The sequence below is a fragment of the Jaculus jaculus genome, chromosome 1 (assembly GCF_020740685.1).
Source record: "Jaculus jaculus isolate mJacJac1 chromosome 1, mJacJac1.mat.Y.cur, whole genome shotgun sequence".
NCBI lineage: Eukaryota > Metazoa > Chordata > Mammalia > Rodentia > Dipodidae > Jaculus > Jaculus jaculus.
The window spans coordinates 142264756-142292748 of NC_059102.1; the positions used below are offsets into that span (position 1 = coordinate 142264756).

Sequence of the window (27993 nt, forward strand, 5' to 3'; positions counted from 1 at the left end):
CAGGACTCCCGCCCTGGCGACGCGCGCCTGGTTGCTGGGGGCGGAGGCGCGGGAGCCGGTGGCGGCTGCGGATACCAGCTTCGCCCGCCCGCAGGCCTCGGCGCCGGCCGGCGGGTGCGTATGGAGCCCGAGAAGGGAGAGAGGAGAGCCTTTGGGAGGTGGGAGCCCTCGCGCTCCCGGCAGCCGCCACCCACCTGCCCGAAAGGGCGAAGGAGGGCCGGTGTTAGGTTGGGTGACCCTGGGTTTCTGTCTTGGGGGACTGTTCTCCGTGCCCGTGCACGTCAAGAGTCAACGTTAGCGGCTGGCATATTGGATGGGAAGAGGAACCCTGCGATGTGAGCAATCCAGAAAGAAACAAACGCCGCACAGGCTGCTCTCAACCTGGGCCGATCTGTCCTAGTATACCGCCCTGCTGTGGGGTTGTGGGTTAGACCCTCCTACTCGGCGGACCTCGGTTTTTCTATCTGAAGTATTCTTAGTAAGGGCTAACCTGCACGCTTCTGCCAGTGGGTTTTTTTTTAAAATATATGTGTGTGTATATATATCTATCTATCTATATCTATCTATCTATCTATCTATCTATCTATCTATCAATCAATCAATCTATAATTTGAGAAAGAGGAGAGAGAATGAGTATAGGTGCGCCACTGCAAACGAGCTCGAGATGCAGGCGCCACCTTGTACATCTGGCTTTACGTGGGTACTGGGGAATCGAACCCAGGGTCTTAGACTTTGCAGGCAAGCGCCTTAACTACTGAGCCATCCCTCCAGCCCCTGCCATTGGTTTTGTTTTTCTTTGAGCAGTAGCTTGAGGTCTTGGAATCGATGGATTTGAGTGAAGGGTGTGCTGGGAGCAACAGTGACAAGCTAGTTTCAGGGATATAAGTCAAACTAGAACACAGACTGAAGGTTTATCAGAATCACCCCTTGAGAAGAAATAGGAATTCTCATTTGCTATTTGTGTGAGGTCTATATTTGGAAAAATAAGCAGGAATCTCACCGTTTTGTTCAACAGTAAGCTTTATAGCACTAGTTATCTTTCTTGACAGTTGGGCTATTTGGTGAATTAAACCTGGGTCATCAGGCTTTGCAAGCAAGTGCCTTTAACCACTAAGCCATCTCCCTAGCCCTGGTATATCTTAAGTGTTACTTTTTTGGCGCGCACGCGTGTGTGTGATGTATATGCATGTTCATATGTGTGTGGGCACATGTATTTGTGCACATTGAGGTTGGTATCAGATGTCCTCCCCAATCTCTCTTACTTGGACCCAGATTGGCTTATCAGTTCAGTTATTCTAGCTAGCCAACTTGCCCTAGGATTCCCTGTCTACACCTCCCAAGCACTGGGACTACAAATAGACTACCATATCCACTTGGCACTTCTGTAGGCATTGGGAATCTGAACTCAAAGCCTCGTGCTTGCACAGTAAGCACTTAACTGACTGGGCTATCTCACCAGTCCCTTAAGTTCCTTTTGGTTTTATTTTTATTTTTCGAGGCAGGGTTTCATCCTAACCCAGGCCAACCTGGAATTTACTCTGAAACCCAAACTGGCCTTTACCTCGTGGTAGTCCTCTTACCTCAGCCTCAAGTGTGCACTACCACATCCAGCTTAAGTGCTATTAAAATTTTTTTGTTTGTTTGTTTGTATTTATTTATTTGAGAGTAACAGAGAGAGAGTGTGTGTGTGAGAGAATGGCCTCCAACCATTGCAAATGAACTCCAGATGCACGCGCCACCTTGTGCGTCTGGTTTACGTGGGTACTAGGGAATCGAGCCTCAAGCTGGGGTCCTTAGGCTTCACAGGCAAGTGCTTAACCACTAAACCATCTCTCCACCCCCTTAGTGCTATTTTGTAATATTTGTATTTTTATTTATGTATTTGAGAGAGAGACACAGAGAGGGAGAGAGAGTGGGCTCCCCAGGGTCTCCAGCCACTGCTAACGAATTCCAGATGTATGTGCCACCTTATGCATCTGGCTTACGTGGGTCCTAGGGAATTGAACCAAGGTCCTTTGGCTTTGCAGATAAATGCCTTAACTGCTGAACCATCTCTCCAGCCCTTAAGTCCTATTTTTATGTGCAAGCAGGCAGACACAGAGAGAATGTGTGTGTATGTATGGGTGCAACCAGGGCCTCCTGCCACTATAAACAAACTCCAGATACATGTACCACTTCGTGCATCTGGCTTTATGTGGGTACTGGGAAATCAAACCCGGGCTGGTGAACTTTGCAAGCAATCACCTCTAATGGCTGAGCCATCTCCTAGCCCCTTAAGTGCTATTTTGAACAACTAATGTATCTGCCTTTTCCGGATTTATATGTGGTGATTTTGAAGAGCTCTTCTATCTTTCAAATTCTGTGATTCATCTTTTATTTAAAATCAGAAAAGTTACTTTTTCCACAAAAACAGTAAACTCTGAAGTAAGAAGTACACCCTGAAGATTTCTGATGAGTAGAAGAGCTATACTATGAGTGAAACCAAAATGCTTAATGATGTGCTTAAATCTATTGTATTTTGCCAGTTTAAAAATAAGATATGTAGGGATCAGTGATATGGTTCAGTTGGTGTAGTACATGCCTAGAATTCATGAGGCCCCGAGGTTGATCTCCAGCTCTAAATAAAACCGAGCATGGTTGTAAACACCTTGGAAGGTGGAAGCAGGAAGATCAGAAGTTCAAGGCCACCCTTGGCTATATAGTTAGAGGTCAGCTTGGGCCGAATGAAAGTAGGAGATTTATATAACCTTGGTGTTGTATATACTGTTTTTGTAAGAGAAATCTACACTTAATAATCTTCTCAATCAAACAAGGTCCTTCTTTATACTTGCATTGTAAATCTCTTCAGTGTAAACATATGCTTAGTGGGAGAAGAGATTAATTTGAGCATCTTTTCACTAATTACAGAGATTAGGAAGTGGCTGCCTGAACTGTTTTCCAAACAATGACCATTACAAATCTTTGAATCTGAGAAGATACTGCTGGCTTAGGGGTAAGTAAATCTAAAAGTTGCTTTTTCTTAGACTGTCTCCTCAGTATTCTTCACTTGGGAAATCTGATTCACTGAAGATACAGCTATGAATCCAATCACTTTTAAGCACAGTCAGTCCATTTATAGCACCTACAGTTTCCAGTGTCCTAGATCTGTGAGCAGTGTCTGTCTTTAGTTTGATGACAATGTTGAAAAGTGGGTTAGATTGGTCAATAGGAAACAACACATATCCCAAGTTTGTTGGAAACTGTCCTGGAATTTTTCTTTTTAATATATCTTATGGCCTATTACAGAGAATCCTGAGATGTCTAGAAAGGACCGGAGATTCACTAGTTTAGAACAAATAATTTTATTGTACTGTGAAAGCCATTTGGGGTACATAAATAATGAGTACCTATTTCCTTTTTTTTTTGAGGCTGACCTGGAATTCACTATGTAGTCTGAGGGTGGCCTTGAACTCACAGTGATCCTCCTACCTCTGCCTCCCAAGTGCTGGGATTAAAAGTGTGTGCTACCACACCCAGCTTATTTCCTTTTTTTTTTTTTTTTTTAACATTTCTGTGTTTGTATGTTTGTGGGCCCATGTCGTAATGTGTATGAGGAGGCTAGAGATAGGATGTTCTCCTCTATTGTGCTCCACTTTATTTATTTATTTATTTTATTTACTTGAGAGGGAGAAAGAGGCAGATAGAGAGAAAATGGTCACACCAGGGCCTCCAGCCACTGCAAATGAACTCCAGACACATGCGCCACCTGGCACATCTGGCTTATGTGGGTCCTGGGGAATTGAACCTGGGTCCTTTGGTTTTGTAGGCAAGCACCATAACCACTAAGGCATCTCTCCAGCCCTTCACTTTAGTTTTTGAGACAAGGTCTCTTATTGAACCTGGAGCCTACTGATTCATCTAGACTAGCTAGTCAGTAAGCCCCAGGGATTCTCCTGTTTCTGTCTCTCCATAGCTGGGGTTATAGATATATGCCACCATACTTGGATTTTCTGTGGGTGCTGGGCATCCAAACTCAGGTTCTCATGCTTGCACAGTAAGCATTTTACTTACTTGGCCATTTCTCCTGCCCTAGTGGAACACATAATCTACTAAAAATCATTTAGTCTAGTATTCTGAACTTTTAGACAGGGAGGCTGAGGCACAGAGTGGGGACGGGTGCCACCCATGGACATGAAATGAGATGAGGCAGAGCTGGGGCAGATCCCAGAGTTCTAGAACACAGTGTTCATGATCCTGCACCTTGCTTCTGAACTGTCTACCTCTTCTTTTTTTTGGTTTTTCGAGGTAGGGTCTCACTCTGGCCCAGGCTGACCTGGAATTAACTCTGTCATCATCTCAGGGTGGCCTTGAACTCATGGCAGTCCTCCTACCTCTGCCTCCCGAGTGCTGGGATTAAAGGCGTGCGCCACCACGCCCGGCTGTCTACCTCTTCTTGTCAGGAGGCCAATTCTGGCAACTCCTCAACTGGTAGGCTAAAACTATTCTAAAAAACTTCATTTTAACTTTGTATTGACAACCTCTGTATATTATAGACAATATAGAATGATCATAACTCCCTCCCACCACCCTCCCTTATCCCGCTCCAAAATCCTTCTCCATTGAATCCCTTCTTCTTACCAACTATTTTGATGTCATTTTTCTCTCTCCTATTTTAAATGTCTTATGTAGTAGGTAGCATCAGCACCTGTGAGGTCATGAATACCATAGCCACATTTGTCTGAATGACAATATTACAAAGTATTCCTCTCCTTCCTTTGGCATTTACATTTTTCTGCCACCCTTTCTGCATTGGTCCCTGAGCCTTGGATAGTGTGATAGAGATGGCTCACTTAGTGCTGAATACACCACTGTCATTTCTTCTTAACACTTTGGTAAAAACTCCACTTTTTTTTGGGGGGGGAGGCATTTTTCGAGGTAGGGTCTCGCTCTAGCCCAGGCTGATTCACTATGTAGTCACCACCATACCCAGCCCAAAACTCTACTTTTTTTTTTTTTTTTCCCCAAGGTTGGGTCTTGCTCTAGCCCAGGCTGACCTGGAATTCACTATGTAGTCTTATGGTGGCCTTGAACTCACAGTGATTCTCCTACCTCTACCTACCTAGTGATGGGATGAAAGGCGTGCACCACCACATCCAGCAAAACTCTACTTTTTAGCTGGGCGTGGTGGCATACACCTTTCATCCCAGCACTGGGAAGGCAGAGGTAGGAGGATCTCCATGAGTTTGAGGCCACCCTGAGACTACATAGCGAATTCCAGGTCAGCCTGGACCAGAGAGAGACCCTACCTCGAAAAAAAAATAACTCTACTTTTTATTTTTATTTATTTATTTATTTGACATAAAGAGGGAAAGAGGGAAGGAGAGAGAATGGGCACATAGGAACCAGAGCCACTAGCCACTGAAAACGAACTCCAGATGTGTGTGCTCCCTTGTGTATCTGGCAAACGTGGGTCCTGGGGGATCGAACCTGGGTTCTTTGGCTTTGCAGGCAAAAGCCTTAACTGCTAAGCCATTCCTCCAGCCCAAAATTCTACTTTTTAAAAAAATATATTTATTTATTTATTTATTTGACAGAGAAAGAGGGAGAGAGAGAGAGAATGGGTATGCCAGGGCCTCCAGCCACTGCAAATGAACTCCAGACATGTGGGCCCCATTGTGTATCTGGCTAACGTGTGGGTCCTGGGAAATCAAACCTGGGTCCTTTGGCTTTGCAAGCAGATGCTTTAGCTGCTAAGCCATCCCTCCAGTCCCAGACTCTACTTTTTTTTTTTTTTAAAGAAAGCTTGTTTTTTTTGTTTTTTTTTTTTTTGTTTGTTTATCTATTTGAGAGCGACAGAGAGAGATAGATAGATAGAGAGAGAGAGAGAGAATGGGCACGCCAGGGCCTCCAGCCACTGCAAACAAACTCCACATGCGTGTGCCCCCTTGTGCATCTGGTTAACGTGGGTCCTGGGAAATGGAGCCTCTAACCGGAGTCCTTAGGCTTCACAGGCAAACACTTACTGTTAAGCCATCTCTCCAGCCCCCAAACTCTCATTTTTAATGGAGGTGATATGAATGAGAATTTCTTTGTTGAGATTTAGTTGCTATTCCCCCTATGGGCAGTTCTTCCTGGAACTAGGCTGGTTATATCCATAGGACACTCATCTCTTAGAACTTCTTTTAAGAAATTATTTATTTGTGTATGTGTGTGTGTATGCTTCCTATTGCCATAGGCTGACCTGGAATTCACTATGTAGTCCCAGGCTGGCCTTGAACTCATGGTGATCCTCCTACCTCTGTGTCCCTAGTGTTGGGATTAAAGATGTGCACCACTATACCTGGCTCTATTCTTATTATCCTTTAAAAAATTGTTTTAAATTTTTTTTGTTTTTCGAGGTAGGGTCTTGCTCTGTCCCAGGCTGACCTGGAATTCACTATGTAATCTCAGGGTGGCTTCAAACTCATGGCAATCCTCCTACCTCTATCTCCCCCAAGTGCTGGTATGAGAGGTATGTGCCACCACTCTCAGCTTTTCTTTTCTTTCTTTCTTTTTTTTTTTTTCAAGGTAGGGTCTCACTCTAGCCCAGGCTGACCTGGAATTCACTATGTAGTCTCAGGGTGACCTCAAACTCACGGCAATCCTCCTACCTCTGCCTCCCGAATGCTGGGATTAAAGGTGTGCACCAGCACACCCAGCTCCCAGCTTTTCTTACATATCACCCAGTCATACCATGATTTAATTTCTAGGTCAGCTATTTCCTATTGACAGTAAAGTTGAGAAATGTTGAAAACATTTACTCATTTAAAAGTAATACTAATAAACATTTTTTCAAGTTGAGTGTGATGGTGCATGCCTGTATTTCCAGCACTTATGAGGCAGAAGCAGGAAGATTATAATTTTGAAGCCAGCCTGGGTTCCAGACCAGCATAGGCTATGAGACCCCTGCTTTAACATTTGGTTTAATGAAGGTAATTGAGTTCTCATACCTGCTTCAGTCTGTTGCAATATATTTGTTGTGGTAATTTTTATGAAAACATTGAGATGAAGGTGAAGGGAGTACTTCCCAAATTTCATAAAAGACTCGGGAATGCCCTGGTCCTCAGATCACACTTGGTAAACTGTTGGGCTAGGTAATTACCTATGAGGTCTAATTTGTGTCATTTTCTCTAGCATCTCTTTGTTACTGCGGAGTAACCTCCTGACCCTGGTCTGCTGGGCTAGTGAAGCGCTGCAGTGAAATGGTCTAAACAAGAATCCAGAAAACAAGGGAGGATAGAGCTTTTTAGAATAACCAAGCCACTTCTCTTTGCTGATGTGGAATTTAGGTAATTTTCAGCTACATGCTTGTAGTAGTTTATGGAATAGAGTATATGTAACATAAAATTTACCAGTAGTGACATTTTGTACGTACCCAGTGTTGTGTATCTACCACTCACTATGTTCACAGCGTTTTTATCACCCCAAAGGAAACCGTACCTAGGAAGCAGTCACTTCCCATTCTCCACCTCACCTCAGCTCTTGGCAACCACTAATCTGCTTACTGTCATTATAGATTGCCAACTATGAATATTCGATTTAAGCAGGATCATATATTATGTAACCCTTTGTGTCTGGCTTTTGTTCTAGCATGATACTTTCAGAGTTCCCTCATGCCATAGCGTGTATCAGTATTTCATTCTTGTTATGATTGAATGATATTTCATTCTATAGAAAAACTATATTTTGTTTATGTATGCATGTATCCACTGATAGAATGTTTTCATCTTTTATTATTTTTTTAAATATTTATTTGACACAGAGAGAGAGATAATGGGTGCACCAGGGCCTCCAGCCACTGCAAATGAACTCCAGACGCATGTGCCCCCCCTCCTTGTGTATCTGCTAACTTGAGTCCTGGAGAACTGAACCAGGGTCCTTTGGCTTTGCAGGCACACACTTTAACTGCTATGCCATCCCTTCAGCCCTATTTTTTAAATTTTAATTTAGTTTAATTTATTATTATTTTTTTGTTTCTCGAGGTAAGGTTTCACTCTAGTCCAGGCTGACCTGGAATTTAATATGTAGTCTCAGGTAGCCTTGAACTCATGGCAATCCACCTATTTCTGCCTCCCAAGTGCTGGGATGAAAGGCATGCAGCACCACACCTGTCTGTTTTCACCTTTAAAAAAAAATATCATTATTTATTTATGAGAGAGAGAAAGACAGAGAGAGAGGCTGAGAGAGAGACTGGCTATGCCAGGGACTCTAGCCACTACAAATAAACTCCAGATACATGTACTACTTTGTGTATCTGGCTTTATGTGGGTACTAGGGAATCAAACCCTAGGCATTAGGCTTTGAAGGCAAGTGCCTTAATAGCTGAGCTATCATCTCTCCAGCCCTAGCTTTGTCTTTTGGCTATTGTGAGCAGTGCTGTCATGAACATTGGCTTACCAGTTTGCATTTCAACACTTGTTCATTGTTTTCGCTATGTACCTGTGAGTAGACATATCAAGGAACTTCTTAGTATTTTCTTTCATTCATTTATTTATTTGTTTATTTATTCTTGCTTTCCAGGTCGAGTCCCAAGTACTCACATATAGCCAGATTCACAAGATGGCCCATGTGTCTGGAGTTCGTTTGCAGTGTCTGGAAGCCCTGGCACAACCATCCTCTCTTTCTCTTTCTCTTTCTCCCTCTCTCTCAAATAAATAAACAAATTTTGGGGGCTGAAGAGATGGCTTAGCAGTTAAGGTGCTTGCCTGCCAAGCCAAAGGATCCTGGTTTGATTCTCTAGGACCCATGCAAGCCAGATGCAGAAGGGGGCGCATGCATCTGGAGTTTGTTGTAATGACTGGAGGCTCTGGGGTACCCATTTTCTCTCTCCCTCTCTCTTGCTGCCTCCTTTCTCTCTCAAATAAATAAATAAATTTTTGTTAAAAAGATCAACCAAGCCCAGCTATATTTTTGCTTTTGGAGGCAGTGTCTCACTATAGCCCAGGTTGGTCTTGAGCTCATGAAAATCCTACCTCAGCCTCCTGAGTGCTGGGATTCTAAGCATGACTCACCACACCTGGCTCTATCTTCTAAAATATATTTGTTTATTTTGAATTTCTTTTTGACAAGGTCTTGCTGTGTAGCCCTGGCTAACCTATACTCACAGCAGCAATTCTCCTGCTTCAGCTTCCCTACCTAGTGCAGTACTTTTTTCTTTTTCTTTTTTTAAAAAATATTTATTTATTCATTTATTTATTTGAGAGAGTGGGAGAGACAGAAAGAGAGAGAGGGAGGGAGAGAATGGGCAATCAGGGCCTCTAGCCGCTGCAAACGAACTCCAGATGCATGCGCCACATTGTGCAGCTGGCTTACATGTGTACTGGGGAATTAAACCTGGGTTCTTAGGCTTTTCAGGCAAGCACCTTAACTGCTGAGCCATCTCTCCAGCCCATCTTCTCTTTTTAATTTGCAAGAAGACAGAGAGAGATAGAAAGAAAGAGAATAGGCATGCCAGGGCCTCTTGCCACTGCATACAAACCCCAGATGCATACATCACTTTGTGCATCTGGCTTTACGTGGGTACTGGGGAATCAAAGCTGGAGATTCAGGCTTTGCAAGCAAGCACCTCTAACTGCTGAGCCATCTCTCCAGCCTCCAAGTGCAGTATTTTTTTAAAAAATATATTTTAAACATATATATATATATATATATTTATTTATTTATTTATTTATTTATTTATTTAAATATATTTTTTGAGGTAGGGTCTCACTCTAGCTCAGGCTAACCTGGAATTCACTATGTAGTCTCAGGGTGGCCTTGAATTTCAGCGATCCTCCTACCTCTGCCTCCCAAGTGCTGGGATTAAAGGCATGTGCTACAACACCCGGCCTAATATATATATATTTTATTGTTGTGCATGGTGGCACATGCGTTTAATCCCAGCATTAAGGAGGTTGAGGTAGGATAATCACTGTGAATTCCAGGCCAACCTGAGGCTACATAGTGAATTCCAGGTCAACCTGGGCTAGAGTGAGACCCTACCTTGAAAAATAAGATTTTTTAAATTAATTAATTAATTAATTAAATTGACAGAGAAAGAGGGTGAGAGAGGGAGAGAATGAGCATGTCAGGGCCTCCAGCCACTGCAAATGAACTCCAGACACATGGGCCCCCTTGTGTATCTAGTTAATGTGGGTCTTGGGGAATTGAACCTGGGTTCTTTTGGCTTTGTAGACAAGCACCTTAATCACTAAGCCATCCCTCCAGCTCGAAAAGTAATATTTTTGTTTATTTATTTGAGAGAGAAGAGAGAGAATTATGCCCATGCTTGGGCCTCTGGCCATAGCAAACAAACTCCAGACACATGTATCACATAGTGCATCTGGCTTTATGTGGGTACTAGAGAATCAAACCCAGGCCTACAGACTTTGCAAGCAAGTGCCTTTTAACCACTAAGCTATCTCCCCAGCCTCAAGTGCAGAATTTATTTATTTATTTTTTGTTTTCTCAAGGTAGGGTCTTCACTCTAGCCCAGGCCGACCTGGAACTCACACTTAGTCTCAGGCTGGCCTCAAACTCATAGCAATCCTCCTACCTCTGTCTCCCAAGTGCTGGGATTAAAGGCATATGCCACCATGCCAGGCTCAAGGGCAGTATTTTTTTTTAAGTATTTTAAATTTACTTTTTAACTAGTACAGAAAAACAAGAATGTACATATTAATAGGACTAGGACCTACTGTATCATTCAATGCATATATACATTGTGTAATGCTTAATAACAGGGTAAATTATTCTTTATATTTTTTAAAATTTTTGTTCATTTTTATTTATTTATTTGAGTGTGACAGAGAGGAAGAGGCAGAGAGAGAGAGAGAGAAAGGGAGAGAATGGGCACGCCAGGACCTCCAGCTACTGTAAATGAACTGCAGACATGTGCACCCCCTTGTGCATCTGGCTAACATGGGTCCTGGGGAAATGAGCCTCCAACCAGGGTCCTTAGGCTTCACAGGTATGAGCTCAACTGCAGAGCCATTTCTCCAGCCCTATTCTTTGTATTTTTAATCAGTTAGTCTTATTTTTGCTTATCTGTTGAAGCTATATTGACAATTACAACCCAAGGCCAAATGTGCAAAGCAGGAAAGGAGGAGGGGAAGTAAATGCAAAGTATTATTATTATTATTTTTTTTTTTGAGGTAGGGTCTTACTCTAGTCTAAGTTGACCTGGAAATCACTGTGTAGCCCAAGCTGGCCTTGAACTAATAGTGATCTTCTTACCTCAGTCTCCTAATTATTGGAATTAAAGGCATAAACCTCACACCTAGCTTAACATCTTTCTCCCTCTCCCTCTCTTTCTCTTTCTTTCTTTCTCTGTCTGTTTTTGAGGTCAGGTTTCACTGTAGCCCAGACTGACCTGAAATTCACTATGTAGTTTCAGGGTATCCTTGAACTCACAGCATCCTCCTTCCTCTGATTCCCAAGTGCTGGGATTAAAGGCATGCACCACCATGCCCAGCTTTCTCTCTCTCTCTCTTTTCTTTCTTTTTTTCTTTTTTGGTTTTTCGGTAGGGTCTTGCTCTAGCCAAGGTTGTCTTGGCATTCATCATGCAGTCTTAGGATGGCCTTAAAATCACAGTAACCCTCCTAACTCTGCCTCCAGAGTACTGGGATTAAAGGCATGTGCCACCACCTGGCCTCTCTCTCTCTCTTTGAGGTAGGGTTTCACTGTAGCCCAGGCTAACCTGGAATTCACTATGTAGTCTCAGGCTGTCCGCAAACTCATAGCATCCTCCTACCTCTGCCTCCTGAGTGTTGGGATTAAAGGTGTGCACCACCACTCTCGCTCTCTGTTTGAAGGATTTAGGCAAACCATACTACCATTGATGTACCTCAGGTTGTACCTAAGTAAACTCACAATATGCATTCTTCACTCCAGGGAACACAACTTCCAGCAACTCAAGGAATGCTACTACTCAGATGTCAACTGGAACAATCTACTCAGGAAGTTCCCTGTACACTCTGGGCCGTGATGGGAAAACTGCAGAGCAAACTCAAATACAGCACTTACAAGTACAGGTGCAGCGATCCTGCTCTGGGGCCCCCAATTTTATCATGCTCCATTAAATGAAAATAATCTACTAAAGGAAGAGAAGGTTCACAGTGAGGGTTAATGATCTTCCCTAAACACTTTGTTTAGTGTAATATTTTTTCTTTGTGTATGGATGAGTGTTTCTATGTATGAGCACATGAGTTTGTGTGTGTGTGTGTGTGTGTGTGTGTGTGTGTGTGTGTGTGCTTGTGGAGGATAGAGGTCAATATTGGGTGTCTCCTTCAATTGTCTCCACATTGTTTATTGAGACAAGGTCTCTCACTGAACCCACATTCATCTAGTTCAGCCATCCAACTTCCCTGGGAATCCTCTTTTCTCCACCTGCCAAGTGCTGGGTTGATATCCCTGTGCTTTGTTAATGTGGATGCTGGGATCCAAACTCATGATTGCATGGCAAGTGCTTTTACCAACTGACCTTCTCCCCAGCCCCTGGTATGCTTTCTTTTAGAGAAAAATTAGTGGCCTTATTAGCTGGTACCTGCACCTGTACCCAGAGGGGCCCTGCATCTTTGGCAGTCTTTAGAGAGGGCAGAGACCCCTGGCCACAGGATTCCTTTTCATCAGACTTCAATAATTCAATTAGTCTGAACATTTTTAGAATAAATAATCCCATTTCTGGTGATGTTAGTAGGTCTTGTTTTTTTGCCCCTTTTCTTCTTTCTCCTCAGCCTATCCTGAATTGTCACCATCACCCACATTCTTCTGCCCCTAGTTTCCCTGTGGGCCTTACTTTCCATTTTCTTTGTAGCAGGCCTGATGGGATTAGAGAAGAGAGAATCCAGACGAAAGCTTTTCAGGACTACAGCCCTGCTCACGTGGATCCTGTTTCTGTGGTTGCAGCTCTGAACTCAGACATTTGTGTCTCTGGAGGAAAAGATAAGGTAAGACTTGTGGTATTTCCTAGGAACCCAGCTCACTGCAGGCAAGGGCAGCTGTTATCAAAGAAAGTCTAGCTTTACAGATCTAGCAGCAGGGCTTAAAGTTTACAGGAACTGTGGCACAACACTCACCTAGCATATGCCAGGGTTCAATCCCCAGTACCACAAAAATAAAAACTAAGGGATAGCAAGATGGCTCAGTGGGTAAGAGCACTTGCTGCTCAAGCATGAGGACACCTGATACACACACACACATACACACACACACACACACACACACACACACACACACACAGCCCTTCTTATTAGGTTAAGCAAGTATTTATATTTTCTAAGCTCAGTGTCCTCATCTATTAAGTGGAGTTAATGACACCAATGTCCTAGGACCTTGGTGAGGATTAAATGAGAACATAGCCCTATGTCTGTTTTTGTAAATGGCAGATATTCATATCCAACCCAACTCATTTTTTTAAAAATATGTTTTAAAAGCTTTTTAAAAATTTATTTATTTATTTATTTGAAAGAGAGAGAGAGAAAATGGGCATGCTAGGGCTCCAGCCACTGCAAATGAACTCCAGATGTATGCCCCCCCTTGTGCACCTGGAGAATCTAGCCAGGATCATTTGGCTTTGCAGGCAAACATCTTAACCATTCTGCCGTCTCTCCAGCCCCTTTAAAGAATATTTTATGAAGCTCGCATGGTGGCGCACACCTTTAGTCCCAGCACTTGGGAGACAGAGGTAGGAAGATTGCCGTGAGTTTGAGGCCACCCTGAGACTACATAGTAAATTCCAGGTCAGCCTGGGCTGGAGTGATGAGACCCTACCTCGAAAAAACAACAAAAAAAACAAACAAACCAAAAAAATATGTATATATATTTTATGGACAGTGATTAAAGGCACCTTCTTAAAAATATTTTGTTTCTTTGAGAGAGAGAGTATGGGCATGCCAGGGTCTCCTGTTTAAAAAAACAAAACAAAACAAAAAAAACCCTTCAGTTGCTGGGTGTGGTGGTGCACACCTTTAATCCCAGTACTTGGGAGGCAAAGGTAGAAGGATCGCCATGAGTTCAAGGCCAGCCTGAGACTACAGAGTGAATACTAGGTCAGCCTGAGTTAGAGTGAAACCCTACCTTGAAAAAACAAACAAACAAACTTTAGACACATGCATTACTTTGTGCATCTGGCTTTATGTGGTTACTGGAGAATCAAACTCAGCCTGTCAGGCTTTGCAAACAAGCTCCTGTAACTGTTGAGTCATCTTCCCAGCCCCAACTCATTTTTAGGGTTAAATGCAGATACTGGAGTTGTCAGTTGTGGTGGTTTGATTCAGGTGTCCCCCATAAACTTAGGTGTTCTGAATGCTAGGTTCCCAGCTGATGGATATTTGGGAATTAATGCCTCCTGGAGGGAGTGTATTGTTGGGGGCGGGCTTATGGGTATTAAAGCCAGTTTCCCCTTGCCAGTGTTTGGCACACCCTCCTGTTGCTGTGTCCATCTTATGTTGGCCAGGGGGTGATGTCCACCCTTTGCTCATGCCATCGTTTCCCCTGCCATCGTGAAGCTTCCCCTCGAGCCTGGAAGCCAAAATAAACCTCTTTTTCCCAGAAGCTACTCTTGGTTGGGTGATTTCTACCAGCAATGCGACCCAGACTGCAACATCAGTGAAAGGAATTTTTTAGTCTCTTATGCCCCTATTTTGCCAAAATCTACATGGGTGTGCATAGTGATTCTTTCCCTTTATGTTTTGGTCTTTCCTCCCATCTTCACTTTGGACCGATTGCTTTCTGTCTTCTGTGTTAGAAATTGTAGTAGTCACTGCTAGGACATGGTAGCAAAATGCTGTGAATAATATTAATGGTGTCTCTTTATTTCCAGTGGGCTTTTAGAATCTTCAAATTTCATTGGCAAACTATACTTCACTGGTTGTAAATGCATTATTTTCTTTCTTTTTCCTTTTTTCTTTTATTTTGGAGGCAGGATCTCACTCTAGGCTAGGTTGACCTGGAGCTCACTCTATAGCCCAGGCTGGCCTCAAACTCATACCTCCTTCTTCAGCTTCCTAAGTTCTGGGATGAAAGGCATGTGCCACCACACCTAGCTTTGTTTTCACATTTTAACATTAAAGTCAGGAAGCGTCCAAATATTATTACTTAATTGAGAGCATTTTGTTTTAAATCTAACTTTAGACCAAAGATATTTTATTTATATGAGCCTCTCACATCTGTTAGGGGTGGCTTGGGCAAGGATTATCTATTCCGTTTTGCATACTACAAAACTGGTATTTAGCTAGGTCAAGTGCAACAGGGGCTAGGTCTACTAGAGTATGTGCTATAGCAATGAAACTGTGGACACTCATCCAGAAAATGCTTTAAAATACTGTTCAGCTTGGTATCATAGTACATGCCTATAATTTCAGCATTAGGAGGCAGGGGCAGAAGGATTGTTGCAAGTTGGAGGCCAGCCTGATCTATTATAGCAAGTTCCAGGCCAGCCAATATATAGACCTTGTTTCAGAAATATATAGACACTGTTTATAGATTGTGTTTCAGAAAACCAATAAATATGTAAGTAGAAAAATTTAGGGCTAGAGAGATGGCTTAGCTGTTAAGACACTTACTGCAAAGCCTAAGGACCCAGGTTCAATTCCCAGTACCCATGAAACTATATGCAAAATGTAACGCATGCATCTGGAATTCCTTTGCAGTAGCTGGAGACCCTGGTGTGCCCATTCTCTCTCTCTCTCTCTCTCCTTCCCTCCCTTCCTCCCTCCCTCTGTCTGTCTCTTTCTCTCTAAAATAAATAAATTTTTACATTTTTAAAAATTATGTATTTATTTATTTATTTGAGAGTGACAGAGAGAGAGAGAGAGAGAGAGAGAGAGAAAGAGACAGAGAGAGACAGAGGGAGAGAGAGAGAGAGAGAGATTGAGAATGGGTGCTCCAGGGCTTCCAGCCACTGCAAACAAACTCCAGATGTGTGTGCCCCCTTGTCCATCTGGCTAACATGGGTCCTGGGGAACTGAGCCTCGAACCGGGTTCCTTAGGCTTCACAGGCAAGCGCTTAACCGCTAAGCCATCTCTCCAGCCCAATTTTTACATTTTTTATTATTGACAATTTCCATAATTATGGAAGTAAACCATGATAATTCCCCCCAATAAATATTTTTTTAAAAATTGGAGCTGGAGAAATGGCTTAATGGTTAAGGCACTTACCTGCGAAGCCTAAGAAACTATGTTTGATTCCCCAGTACCCACATAAGCCAGATGCACAAAGTGGTGCTTATATCTGGAGTTTGTTTGCAGGGGCCAGAGGCCCTGGTGTGCTCATTCACTTCTCTCTCTCTGTGTCTGCTTCTTTCTCTCTGACTCTCCCAAATAAATAAATAAAAATAAAATAATTTTTAAAAATTTATTTTTATTTTTTATTTTTATTTTTTGGCTTTTCAAGGTTGGATCTCACTGTAGCCCAAGTTGACCTGGAATTTACTTTGTAGTCTCAGGATGGCCTCGATCTCATGGCAGTCATCCTACCTGTGCCTCCCTAGTGCTGATTAAAGGTGTAGGTGTGCACCACCACACCTGCCTAAAAATCTTGTTTAGGAAGAGAAATACCATAGAAAATATTAATACTGAGAAGAAAAGATAGAAAGACACTTCTGACAATGATCTCTTTGGCAGATGGGATTCTAGATGAGTTTTTGTTTTCAATTCTTTTTAAATTTTTTTTCCTTTTTCTCTATTTTTATTAACATTCCATGATTATAAAAAATATCCCATGGTAATACCCTGTCTCCCCCCACTTTCCCTTTTGAAATTCCATTCTCCTTCATATCCCCTCCCATCTCAATCAGTCTCTCTTTTATTTTGATGTCATGATATTTTCCTCCTCTTATGATGGTCTTGTTTAGGTAGGATTTTTTTTTAATGAGTTCTTTTGTGAAATAACAAATGTAATCTATTTCATAATAGTGTGGATAGACTTAACATTACTGCTGTCCACTTAAAAATTATTGAAATGGCAAATTTGGGGGGGGGTCGTGGTGGCTCACACTTTTAATTCTAGCACTCACAAGGCAGAGGTATCATTGAGCGTTCAAGGCCAACCTAAGACTACATAGTGAATCCTAGGTCAGCCTGGGCTGGAGCAAGACCCTACCTTTAAAAACCAAAATAACAACAACAACAAAACCCTAAAGAACAATACAAAAGTAAGAAAATGACCTAATCTCACATGGAACTCTTCTTTAGTATCCACAGGTATAACCCACAACCTCACCCTGAGCCCATTTCCTTGGGGAGCACCAGCCCAACCCCACAAGTAAGGTTAGTCTAGTTTCTTAGTGAGAGAAAGTAGAATGGTCAAGAGGAAAGAAAAATAATTCAAAGCAGAGGAAAAAGAGGGGGAACAGTTCTATAAACCCTAGTACTTGTTGCAAGTCCCTTACCAGGGGTAGTTAGCTACCAGAGAGAAATTAGGTGAGGAATGAAGTTAAAGGAAAGTAGAGCGAGTGAACTAAATTATTCTGATGACTCTCCACAGACAGTTGTGGCCTATAATTGGAAAACTGGAAGTGTGGTGAAAAGGCTCAAAGGACACGAACGTGAAATCACCAAGGTAATTGTCAAATGATTCTTCCATAGGAGCTTGGGTCTGCATAAAGGAGTATGTAATAGCTGTAGGTATTTAGAGTGATCACATGGTTAGTGTGAAGGAAAAAGGCAAAGGCTTCCTTTGATGCTTTGAAGCCATGCTCCAGAAAGAACACAGCTTTCCAAACCTGGAAATAACTCAGGTACTCACAGGCAAACGCATGGATAAGCAACATGTGCTAATATACATAACAATAGAGTAGTAGTTAGCCTTAGAAAGGAATAAGGGCTGGAAAGGTGGCTCAGCAGCTAAAACCTGCCTGCAAAGCCTAAGGACCTGGGTTTGATTCCCCAGAACCCACGTAAAACCTGATACACAAGGTGACACTTGTGTCTGGAATTTGTTCACAGTAGCTGGAGGCCCTGGCAGGCCCATTTTCTCTCTATTTGCCTCTCTCTCTCAAATAAATAAATAATAAATTAAAAACTAAAAGGAATGAAATTCTGGCATAAGGGATATAAAGCACCTGCCTGGCATGAGTGAGTCCCTGGATTCAATCCTCAGTACTGAAGAAGGAGAAAAAAAAGAATGAAACATGATACATGTTACAACATGGGTGAATGTTGGAAACATACTCTATGAAGAAGTTAGAAAGAGGACAGATATTCTGATTCCACTCTCATCAGATACCCAAAACAGTCAAATTTATAGTGACAGTAGAATACTGATTACTAGAGGCTGTTGGGAGGGGAGAATTCAGGAGGTGGAGGTGGGCGGAACAGCAGTTTAAGTCCAGCTTCACTTCAAGGAAATAGGGACTGGGGAAGAGGGGAATATAACTATAACCTATGTAAAAAAAAAATTAAAAATGCTGATGATATGCTGGGCATGATGGCGCACACCTTTAATCCCAGCACTTGGGAGGCAGAGGTAGGAGGATTGCTGAGTTCAAGGCCCCCCCTGAAATTACAGTGTGAGTTCCAGGTCAGCCTGGGCTAGAGTGAGACCCTCTTCCAAACATGCTAAAAATGTTCTATATCTCCTACAACATAAAATATTCAGCAAAAATTTAATTTTTATGTAAAAATAAACAAATTTGGGGCTTGAAAGATGGCTCAGAGGTTAAAGGCACTTGCTTGCAAAGCCTGATGGCCTGGGTTCAGTTCCCCAATACCATGTAAATCCAGATGCAAAAAAGTGGAGCATGTGCCTAGAGTTTGCAGTGGCAAGAGACCCTGGTGTGCCCATTCTGTCTGTCTTTCTCTCTCTGCTCTCAAATAAATATTTCAAAAAGTGCACGCCTTTATAATTCTTTTTTTAAATTTTTGTTTATTTTTATTTATTTGAGAGTGACAGACAGAGAGAGAAAGAGGCAGATATATAGAGAGAATGGGCGCACCAGGGCCTCCAGCCACTGCAAATGAACTCCAGATGCATGTGCCACCTTGTGCATCTGGCTTATGTGGGTCCTGGGGAATCGAGTCTTGAACCAGGGTCCTTAAGCTTCATAGGCAAATGCTTAACTGCTAAGCCATCTCAGCACTTGGGAGGCAGAGGTAGGAGGCTGCCATGAATTTGAGTCTACCCTGAGACTACAAAGTGAATTCCAGGTCAGCCTGAGCTGGAGTGAGACCCTACCTTGAACCCCCTCTTCCAAAAAAAATTTTTTTTAAAAGGTTCATCTCATTAGTATGCAAATTTGCTTTTACTCTCAATAAATGATAAAATTATATGTATACCAAAAAATCTAGATGCACAAAGAGATGCATGTGTTTAAAGTTTATTTGCATGCCCATATTCATTCTCTCTCTCATCAAATAAATAAAAATATTTTAAAAAATAAGATCAGCTTCAGCTATATCACGAGCTCTAGGCCAGCCGGGCTACATAAGATCCTGTCTCAAAAAAGGGGGGCTGGGGAAATAGCATATTGAATAAAATGCTTGCCATGCAAGTATGAGAACCAGAGTTTGGACCCCCAGCATGCATGTAAATGCTGGGTGGGTGTGGCTGGCACCTGTAGTCCCAGCACATGGGAGATAGATACATGGCAGATGCCCCTGGCTAATCTGGCTAGCTAGACTAGCTGAGTTGGTGAGCTCTGAGTTCAAAGTGAGAGAGTCTCAGTAAATAAGGTTGAGGGCTGGAGAGATGGCTTAGTGGTTAAGGCGCTTGCCCTTGAAGCCTAAGGATCTATCTATGTTTGATTCCCCAGGACCCATGTAAGCAAATGCACAAGGCAGTGCGTGCATCTGGAGTTCATTTCCAGTGGCTGGAGGCCCTGGTGCACACATTCTCTCTATATGCATCATCCTCTGTCTCTCTCTCTCTCTCTCTCTCAAATAAATAAATAAATAAAATATGTTTAAAAAAATAAATAAGGTCAAGAGCAATCGAGAAGGACACCTGATATCAACTTTTGGCCTCCACATACATGTGCACCCACACATATGAATATGAATACACACACATAAAAAAGTGAAAGTTTGGGAGGGTATGCAAAGCCACCATTTTCTAATTTTAAAGTCACAGACAGACACCTGAGCTGTTCCTATTTTTCTTTGTTCTCTGAACAGATAGCCTGTATCCCCAAGTCAAGCCAGTTTTTCAGTGCCTCTCGAGACAGGACAGTTATGATGTGGGATCTACATGGCTCCTTACAACCCATGCAGCAGCTTTCTGGCCATGCCATGGTCGTCACTGGCTTGGCTGTGAGTCCTGGTAAGTGAAGCAAATCTCTTCCCAACATGTTGGTACTTTCCCAGAATCTCTGTGCACATCCCAGCTAAAGGGCCATCTTGTCACCATTGTTCTCAAAGACTCTTCACAGCTGTGTACTGGCTCTCGGGACAACACCCTGCTTCTGTGGGATGTGGAGACTGGACAGTGTGTGGAAAGAGCATCTGTCTCCAGGAACCTGGTACAAATTCAGACTTGGTATAGAAAGAACAGGGCAACAGAAGGATACATGGGGTGAGGAAGGATATGTAGTTCATGGCTCCTGATAGTGTGTTTAGCATGAGGGAGGAGACAGAGAAAGCTATTCTGATTTATTTCTACCTTTGTCATACTTCTAGTCCTTGCTGGCCCACCAAAGGACACAGTGTCCTATGGGATAGGAGCTCTCAGATACACATACTGTGTGTGATATAAAGTGGCTGCTGTCCTCTGAATGTCATCATGCAGAGAAATAACTGTCACCCCTGCTTGATGTGTAATTGCTGTGGTTGTGAAGCCTAGTTTTCTGATAGCACACAGTCATACCTGGCTTCCAGTCATGCTTTTTAAAATTTTTATTTTATTCTTGTTTTTGTGATTTTCAGTGCTGGAGACTGAACCAAGAGTCTTGCACATACTAAGCAAGCACTGTATATTTAAGCTATACCCCCAACCCTGGCTTTCAACTATGACTGCATCACTTTTTAGCTGTGCTATATGGGGAATTTTAGCTCTTAGGTCATAAAATGGAGAGTATTATATCACTAGGCAAGAATGTTCAGATGATTAAATGAGAGTATCTGTGTGAAGCTCAACAGCTGTCCCTGTGCTTGACACATAGCAGATGTTCTTCCACTGGCCATCAGAGTTCGGTTCTGCTCTGCTTTTCTTACTTGGGAGACAGCTGTTGATGACAGATGGGCTTGCCCCATGTCCTCCCTATTTGTCGAGAATGTTCTTCTAAGAAAGGAAGGCCCTTTAACTATGGGTTGCTTTAAAAATGGTTTCATGCCTGTCCAGTCAGGACTACAGGGACAGGAAGGATCCCTGAAGTGATAGAGCAGGATTCTTGTGGTCCCCCTTAGCAAGAAGCTGCTCTCCTGGCTGCCACCCACCCACCATCACCAGCTGGGATACAGGACTCCCAGGCTGACTGCAAGCATCTGGTACATAAGGCCAGCCCACTGCTACCATTGCTCTGAGCACTGAGGAGATGCAGACAGAGGACTGATGGCTAGCTGCAGGGAAGCCAAGCCCAGTTTGTGTTGAGGGTCCTAGAGAGGAGGTGCACGGGCGGTGCTTAGCAGACTGTAATAGAGTTGCAGCAGAGGGATGACCTGGCATGGAGCAGGGCTGAAAACTTTGTTTCCTCCAGGTCACTCACCTGTGCTGGGTTCCCAGAGAGCCATATATACTCCAGGCCTCCGAAGATAAGACCATCAGGTGGGCTACTGAACAGCTGTGGAAGTGTTTCTGGTGAAGGTTTGTGGCTCCCATGCATGACTGCTCTCACTCCTTCTCTACAGTGCTAAGCCCTTTCTAGGGCTTTCTATGCTCCTCCCTTCTAGCTGCTGCTGCAGCCTCTCTGATTTGAGCCCCTGGAGCTTCTGCGTACAGTTTTGGAGATCAGGTCAGGAAAAATGTCTAGACTAGCCTCAGACAGCCACTTGCTCATCTACCTGCTCACCCACCCTCTCATGCTGTCCCACCTTACTGCTACTCCTGCATAGCTCCTGGGGTTTCGAGTCACAGCTGAAGTCTGCTCTGGGGAAGCAGGCCAGATTCTGCCTCAGAGAGGGCTGACAAAGGCAGCAGTTCTTACACTGGAGAACATGACTCAGAATCTTGGCTCTCAGAAGAGATTCTCTTAGAAAATGGAAAGAATGTGATAAAGAGGTAAAAATGAGATGAGATAAAATAAATACTGTTCTCTGCACTCCAAGGCCAAGGTTGGCCAAGGCCTATATCTGACTCTAGAATGGTGAATGCTCTCTCATAAGTATCCTGGTAGTCTGGTGTAGGAGAGCATGCCTGTAATAATGCTAGCACTTAGGAGCCTGAGGCAGGACAATTGCAGCCTGGGCTACATAGCAAGACCTTGGCTTAATGATATAAAAAGGTTTTTATTAGCCCAGCATGGTGGTGCACGCCTTTAATCCCAGCACTCGGGAGGCAGAGGTAGGAGGATCACAGTGAGTTCGAGGCCACCCTGAGACTACAGAGTGAATTTCAGGTCAGCCTGAGCTAGAGTGAGACCCTACCTCGAAACCCCCCCCCCCAAAAAAAAGGTTTTATTGTTGTTGTTGTTTTAGAGCTAGGATCTCACTCTAGCCCAGGCTGACCTGGAACTCATTCTGTAGCCCCAGACAGCTCTCAAACTCATGGCAGTCCTCCTACTCTGCCTCCTGAGTACTGGGATTAAAGGCATCCACCGACATACCCAGTTTAAAGAAGTACTTTAAAAAATGTTTTTGCACATGTATGTGTGTCTGTATAATATGTGCATGTAAGTGTGCATATGCATACAGAGGCCAGATGAGAATGTCCAGTGTTTTTCTTTACCACTCTTCCACATTGCTTCCTTGAGAACTCTCTCTCTAAACCTAGAGCTGCTATCTTCTATTTATTTATTTGAGACAGAGAGAGGAAGAGGCAAAGGAAGAGGCAGCCACTGCAAACTAACTCAAGATGCATGCTTACCCTTGCATCTGGCTTATGTCGGTACTGGGGAATTGAACCTGGGGCCTTAGGCTTCGCAAGCAAGTGCCTAAACTACAAAGCCATTCCTCCAGCCCATTTTCTATTTAGAAAAAAAATATTTTTATTGAGCCGGGTGTGGTGGCACAAGTCTTTAATCCCGGCACTTAGGAGGCTGAGGTAGGAGGATTGCTGTGAGTTCAAGGCCAGCCTGAGATTAATTCCAGGTCAGTCTGGACTAGAGCAAGACCCTACCTCAAAAAAAATTTTTTTTAATTTATTTGAGAAAGAGAGAGAGAAAGTATTAGTATACCAGGGCCTCCTATCTCTGCAACCTAATTCCAGATGTGTGTGCCACCTTGTGCATCTGACTTTATGTGGGTACTGGGGAATTGAACCCAGGCCAGCAAGCTTTGCAAGAAAGTGCATTTAAACTCTCAGCTATTGCTCCAGTTCTGGAGCTGCCATTTTTTTTTTTTTTTTTTTGTTTGTTTTTCAAGGTAGGGTCTCACTCTAGCTCAAACTGATCTGGAATTCACTATGTAGTCTCAGGGAGGCCTCGAACTCATGACAGTCCTACTTCAGCCTCCCAAATGCTGGGATTAAAGGTGTGGGCCACCATGCCAAGGTGGAGCTGCCATTTTCAATCAGACTGGTTGACAAATAAGTCCCAGTAATTCTTCTATCTCTGCCTCTGGCAGGACAGGGGTTATAGACATATGTGACCACACCCAGTTTTTTGTATGGGTCCTGGGGATCACACTCAAGCCCTCTCAGGCCCTCATGCTTACACAGCAAGCATTCTTACTCACTGAGCTATCTCCTCAGTCCCAAGAAGTGTCTTTTTAAAATTTTTTATTTATTAATTTGCAAGGAAAAGAGAGAGAATGTGGGTGTGCCAGGGCGTCTAGCCATTGCAAATGAATTCCAGATGTATGTGCCATCTTGTGCATCTGATGTATGTGGGTACTAGGGAACTGAATTCAGGTTGTTAGGCCCTAAAGCCAAGTGACTTAACCCCAGCCATCTCTCCAGCCCCAAGAAATATCTTTTTTAAAAATTAAATTTATTTATTTTTATTGATAACTTCCATAATTATAGACAATAACCCATAATAATTTCCTCCCTCCCCCCTTTCCCCCTTTGAAACTCCACTCTCCATCGTGTCCCCTCCCCCTTTCAATCAGTCTCTCTTTTATTTTGATGTCATCATCTTTTCCTCCTACTATGGTGGTCTAGTGTGGGTAGTGTCAGGCACTGTGAGGTCATGGATATCCAGGCCATTTTGTATCTGGAGGAGCACATAAGGAGTCCTACCCTTCCTTTGGCTTTTACATTCTTTCTACCACCTCTTCTGCAATGGACCCTGTGCCTTGGAAGATGTGACAAAGATATTTCAGTGCTGAGCACTCCTCTGTCATTTCTTAGTACCATAGTGCCTTCTGAGTCATCCCAAGGTTACTGCCATCTGAAAAGAGAAGCTTCTCTAACCAAAAGTGAGAGTAACATTAATATATAGGTATGAACGTTAAAAGAAATGCTTTCTGGGCAATTTGGTGAGCATAGTATGTACATTTAGACAGACACCAGCAGACGTTATACCCCTAGGGCTCATGACTACCCCTGTTGTAGGTTTTCAATATCAGGGATGTATTCCCTCATATGGAGCAGGCCTCTAGTTCAATTATAGCCCCATAACAAACATGCCACTATTGCACCTGTTGGCTTATTTGGCCTGGCTGGCCAAATTTTAGGCTTCTGTGTCCACTGTTGAGGATCTCCACTGGTGATTTTTCTTTCTCCCATTGAAAAAATATCTTTTTAAAAATTTCAATTAAGGCCCCCAATTTTTTTTTGTTCCTGCGAGCAGTATCCTGAAGGACCAAATTAACTTGTACAACTAATATATGTGATTTAGGTTGGGAACTCAGTGGGTGAAAGCATCTGTGCAAGCATGACCTGAGTTCAGATCCCCAGGATCACGGTAAATCAGATGCAGTAATATGAGCCTCTGTAATCCCAGCCTACCCATGGCAAGATGGAAGGTGCAGATGGGAGAGTCCCAGAAGCTCATGAGCCAGCTAGCCTGGCTTATGCAGTGGAGAACAACAAAGAGACCCTGCCTCAAACAAGATTGAAAACAAGGAGCAACTGACACTGAGGTTGTCCTCGCCTCCCCATGCACATTCCCCTACATCCCACCCCACACACAAAGACTTGTGCTCTAAGTCCCTATGAACTGATTATTCTGCGCAGCATTGATTTAAATACTTCCTGTCAGCTTTAGCACCTCAGAGGTTGTGCTGCTGTGTTTGGTAAATTGTGACACTCCATTCTGAGTCACAGTCAAGACCTTTATGTGAGTGAGATTTCACTGGGGTATTTTAGACATATTTACTACAGTCACTTTCTGCTTTAATATCTTTCAGATTATGGGACAGTCGGGGGCTACAGGTAGCACATATGTTTCCCACAAAGCAGCACATCCAGACCCATTGTGAAGTCAGTGTAGATGGACACAAGTGCATCTCCTGCAGCAATGGCTTTGAGGGTGAAGGCTGTGAAGCCACGGTAAGAGACTGGGGTCCAGGTGTCTGCTCACTGATGAGCAAGCTAATCTGGCCTTTAACTGGGCTACACACACAGGATCTGCAATGACTCAGGACCTTTCAGTGCATACTGTGAATAGTCCTTTGCAATCCAGATGCTTCTTTACGAAATACTCATTAACCTGAGACTCTCAGAGTTGGGCTACCATAAGAGGAATAGAACGGGAGTGAAGATAGAGGAGAGCTAAACACAGATTGATGTCCATGCTCCTATTGGAAACTAGACTGAAGAGCCATGAGTATTCCCTTTATATATGTGAACACAGTAAAGGAAGTTCAAGCTCTTTAGAGGAAGCATGGTGCTTCAGAGTTGGTGCAGGGCCCAGCCAGTCCTTTACCTGTATCCTTTTCTTGCTGCAGTCTCAGGATGGACTCTTTAGGCTCTTGCTTTAGATTCCTAATTGTATATTATCAGTTAAAAGGATTATCTAGTTTCCAAATACAACAGTTTCAGCTCCTATATTATGAAGCATTATGCCATGCTGAGCATTGGGCTAAGCACACTAACATTACATGCACAGTTTCATTTAATCTTTAAGATAACCCCATGAGTTAGGTGCTGTTTCAGTGCCCATTTTATAGTTGAGGGAAGAGAGGCATGGCAAACTGAAATCTGTACATGACCACATCCCTTGTGTAGATGGGTATTGCAAGTGTTGGATGTAGTATCTCTTGTCCATGCTCATGAATAGCATACTGTCTTGTGACTTCATTGTTTTTGGACACAATTTCGTTTGCTCTCTTCCCTGAACATTATTCTCTTGGTGTGGCCTGATCTGTGTCAGTGAGAATGGAACTGACAGGACTATCACTTCCTTGATTGGCATCAAATCAGAATGCTAGCACCTGTACACACATATATCAAGGTACTCCTAACTGTGGGTTCCAGGGGCAGCAATTAAGTTCTCATAGAATGCAAGCAACCCTGTAGCATCCCATCATGTTGCCAGACTGTGAGCTTTACTTCCCTAATCATGGAAAGACAGCAACCCTTCTGACACATCTGCCATTTGAGACATTGTTGATGCTGAAGTAATCACTGAATGGATGGATGGCTAGATATAATGGGTGAAAATAAGAGATTCATGTGGCTGCCTGAGTATGTATGTAAATGAGGGAATAAGTGGGTTGTGGGGAGTGGGAGGATGAAAATTAGTACAAAAAGCATATGAAGCTAGAGGAATATGATGTCCATGTTGTTGTTTTGCAGTTGTGGGACCTAAGGCAAACAAGAAATAGAATATGTGAGTATAAAGGGCATTTCCAGACAGTTGCATCTTGTGTCTTTCTGCCAACATCCTTGGCCTTGATACCTGTGATTGCGACCTCAGCACATGACTCCAAGGTGAAGATTTGGAACCAAAATACTGGAGGTAAGGAGCTGCTATCAGTGCTTCTCAAAAGATTCATGAAGCTCTAAAGCTCTTCCCAATGCTCATCATAGATAAAGCCACCCATCTCCTGTAAAAAAGAGATGCTATACTAAGATGGCAGAATATCTGTGATCAGCCTCTTGCTAGAAGCCATCACCATGCATCTCTGGCACTGTGATGTCCAGATCATTCCTGAGAGCTCAGAGAAAACATAGTGTCTCTTTCACTCTTTCTATCTGAGGTTTCTCATCAGCTTTTAACTTGTGACTCTCAAAATGTTTGGAAAGGAAATAAGAATTGCCATTTGGGGGCCGGGGATGTATCTTAGTTGATAGATTGCCTGCTTTGCATGCACAAAGCCCTGGGTTCAATCCCCAGCATCATGTAAACTGAAATGGTGCAAACCTCTAATCCCAGCACTTTGAAGGTAGAGGCAGGGAAACCAGGAGTTCACATTTATCCACAGATACATAGTGAGTTTGAAGCCTGTGTTACATGAGACTTGGTCTCAAAAAAAAAGTCACATTTGAGCTGGAGAGGTGGCTCAGTGGTTAAGGCACTTGCCTGCAATGCCTAATGACCCAGGTTCAATTCCTCAGATGCACAAAATGGTGCGTGCATCTGGAGTTTGTTTGCAGTGGCTAGAGGCCTTGGCATAACCCATTCTCTCTCTGTCACTCACCTTGCAAATAAATTATATATATGTATATATATATATATATTATTTATTTATTTATATTACCGCTATGTAGGTAAAACTGCCAAATAATGCATTTCTCAAAATTTTTCTCATGATTAAGTATTATGACTGGACTATGTTCTTGGCCTAACCTGTTTCTGGTGCCCTCTTCCTCCCCAGCCTGCCTTTTCACATTGTCTCTGGATGGATCGGGACCTTTGACCTCCCTGGCTGTTGGTGACAACACTTCCTTGTTATGTGCAAGTTTCCACAGAGGTGTTCACCTCCTCAGAGTGGACCCAAGCCAAGGGCTGGAACTGCGGGAAGTGGCAACATTCTGAAGCCAAGAAATGTTTACTGGACAATATCAAACTATGGCCCCA

General features: G+C 43.2%; 1 protein-coding gene across 4 annotated transcripts; it reads left to right on the top strand.

Moving 5' to 3' along the window:
• The first annotated feature begins 42 nt into the window (after window positions 1-42).
• Window positions 43-27993, top strand: Wdr31 (WD repeat domain 31). 4 transcript variants are annotated; one of them, XM_045130415.1, is made up of 12 exons: window positions 43-114; window positions 2908-2992; window positions 7153-7307; window positions 11891-12030; window positions 12813-12945; window positions 17484-17558; window positions 20111-20255; window positions 20354-20454; window positions 21628-21695; window positions 25379-25520; window positions 26769-26931; window positions 27791-27993. In XM_045130415.1, the coding sequence occupies exons 4-12, from the start codon at window positions 11918-11920 to the stop codon at window positions 27949-27951; spliced, it is 1101 nt and encodes a 366-aa protein (XP_044986350.1). In that variant the 5' UTR covers window positions 43-114; window positions 2908-2992; window positions 7153-7307; window positions 11891-11917; the 3' UTR covers window positions 27952-27993. The 4 variants fall into 4 exon arrangements, with proteins under 4 accessions (XP_044986350.1, XP_004662775.1, XP_004662774.1 ...); XM_004662718.2 differs by having other exon boundaries at window positions 12816-12945; XM_045130420.1 differs by lacking the exon at window positions 43-114 and adding an exon at window positions 233-335.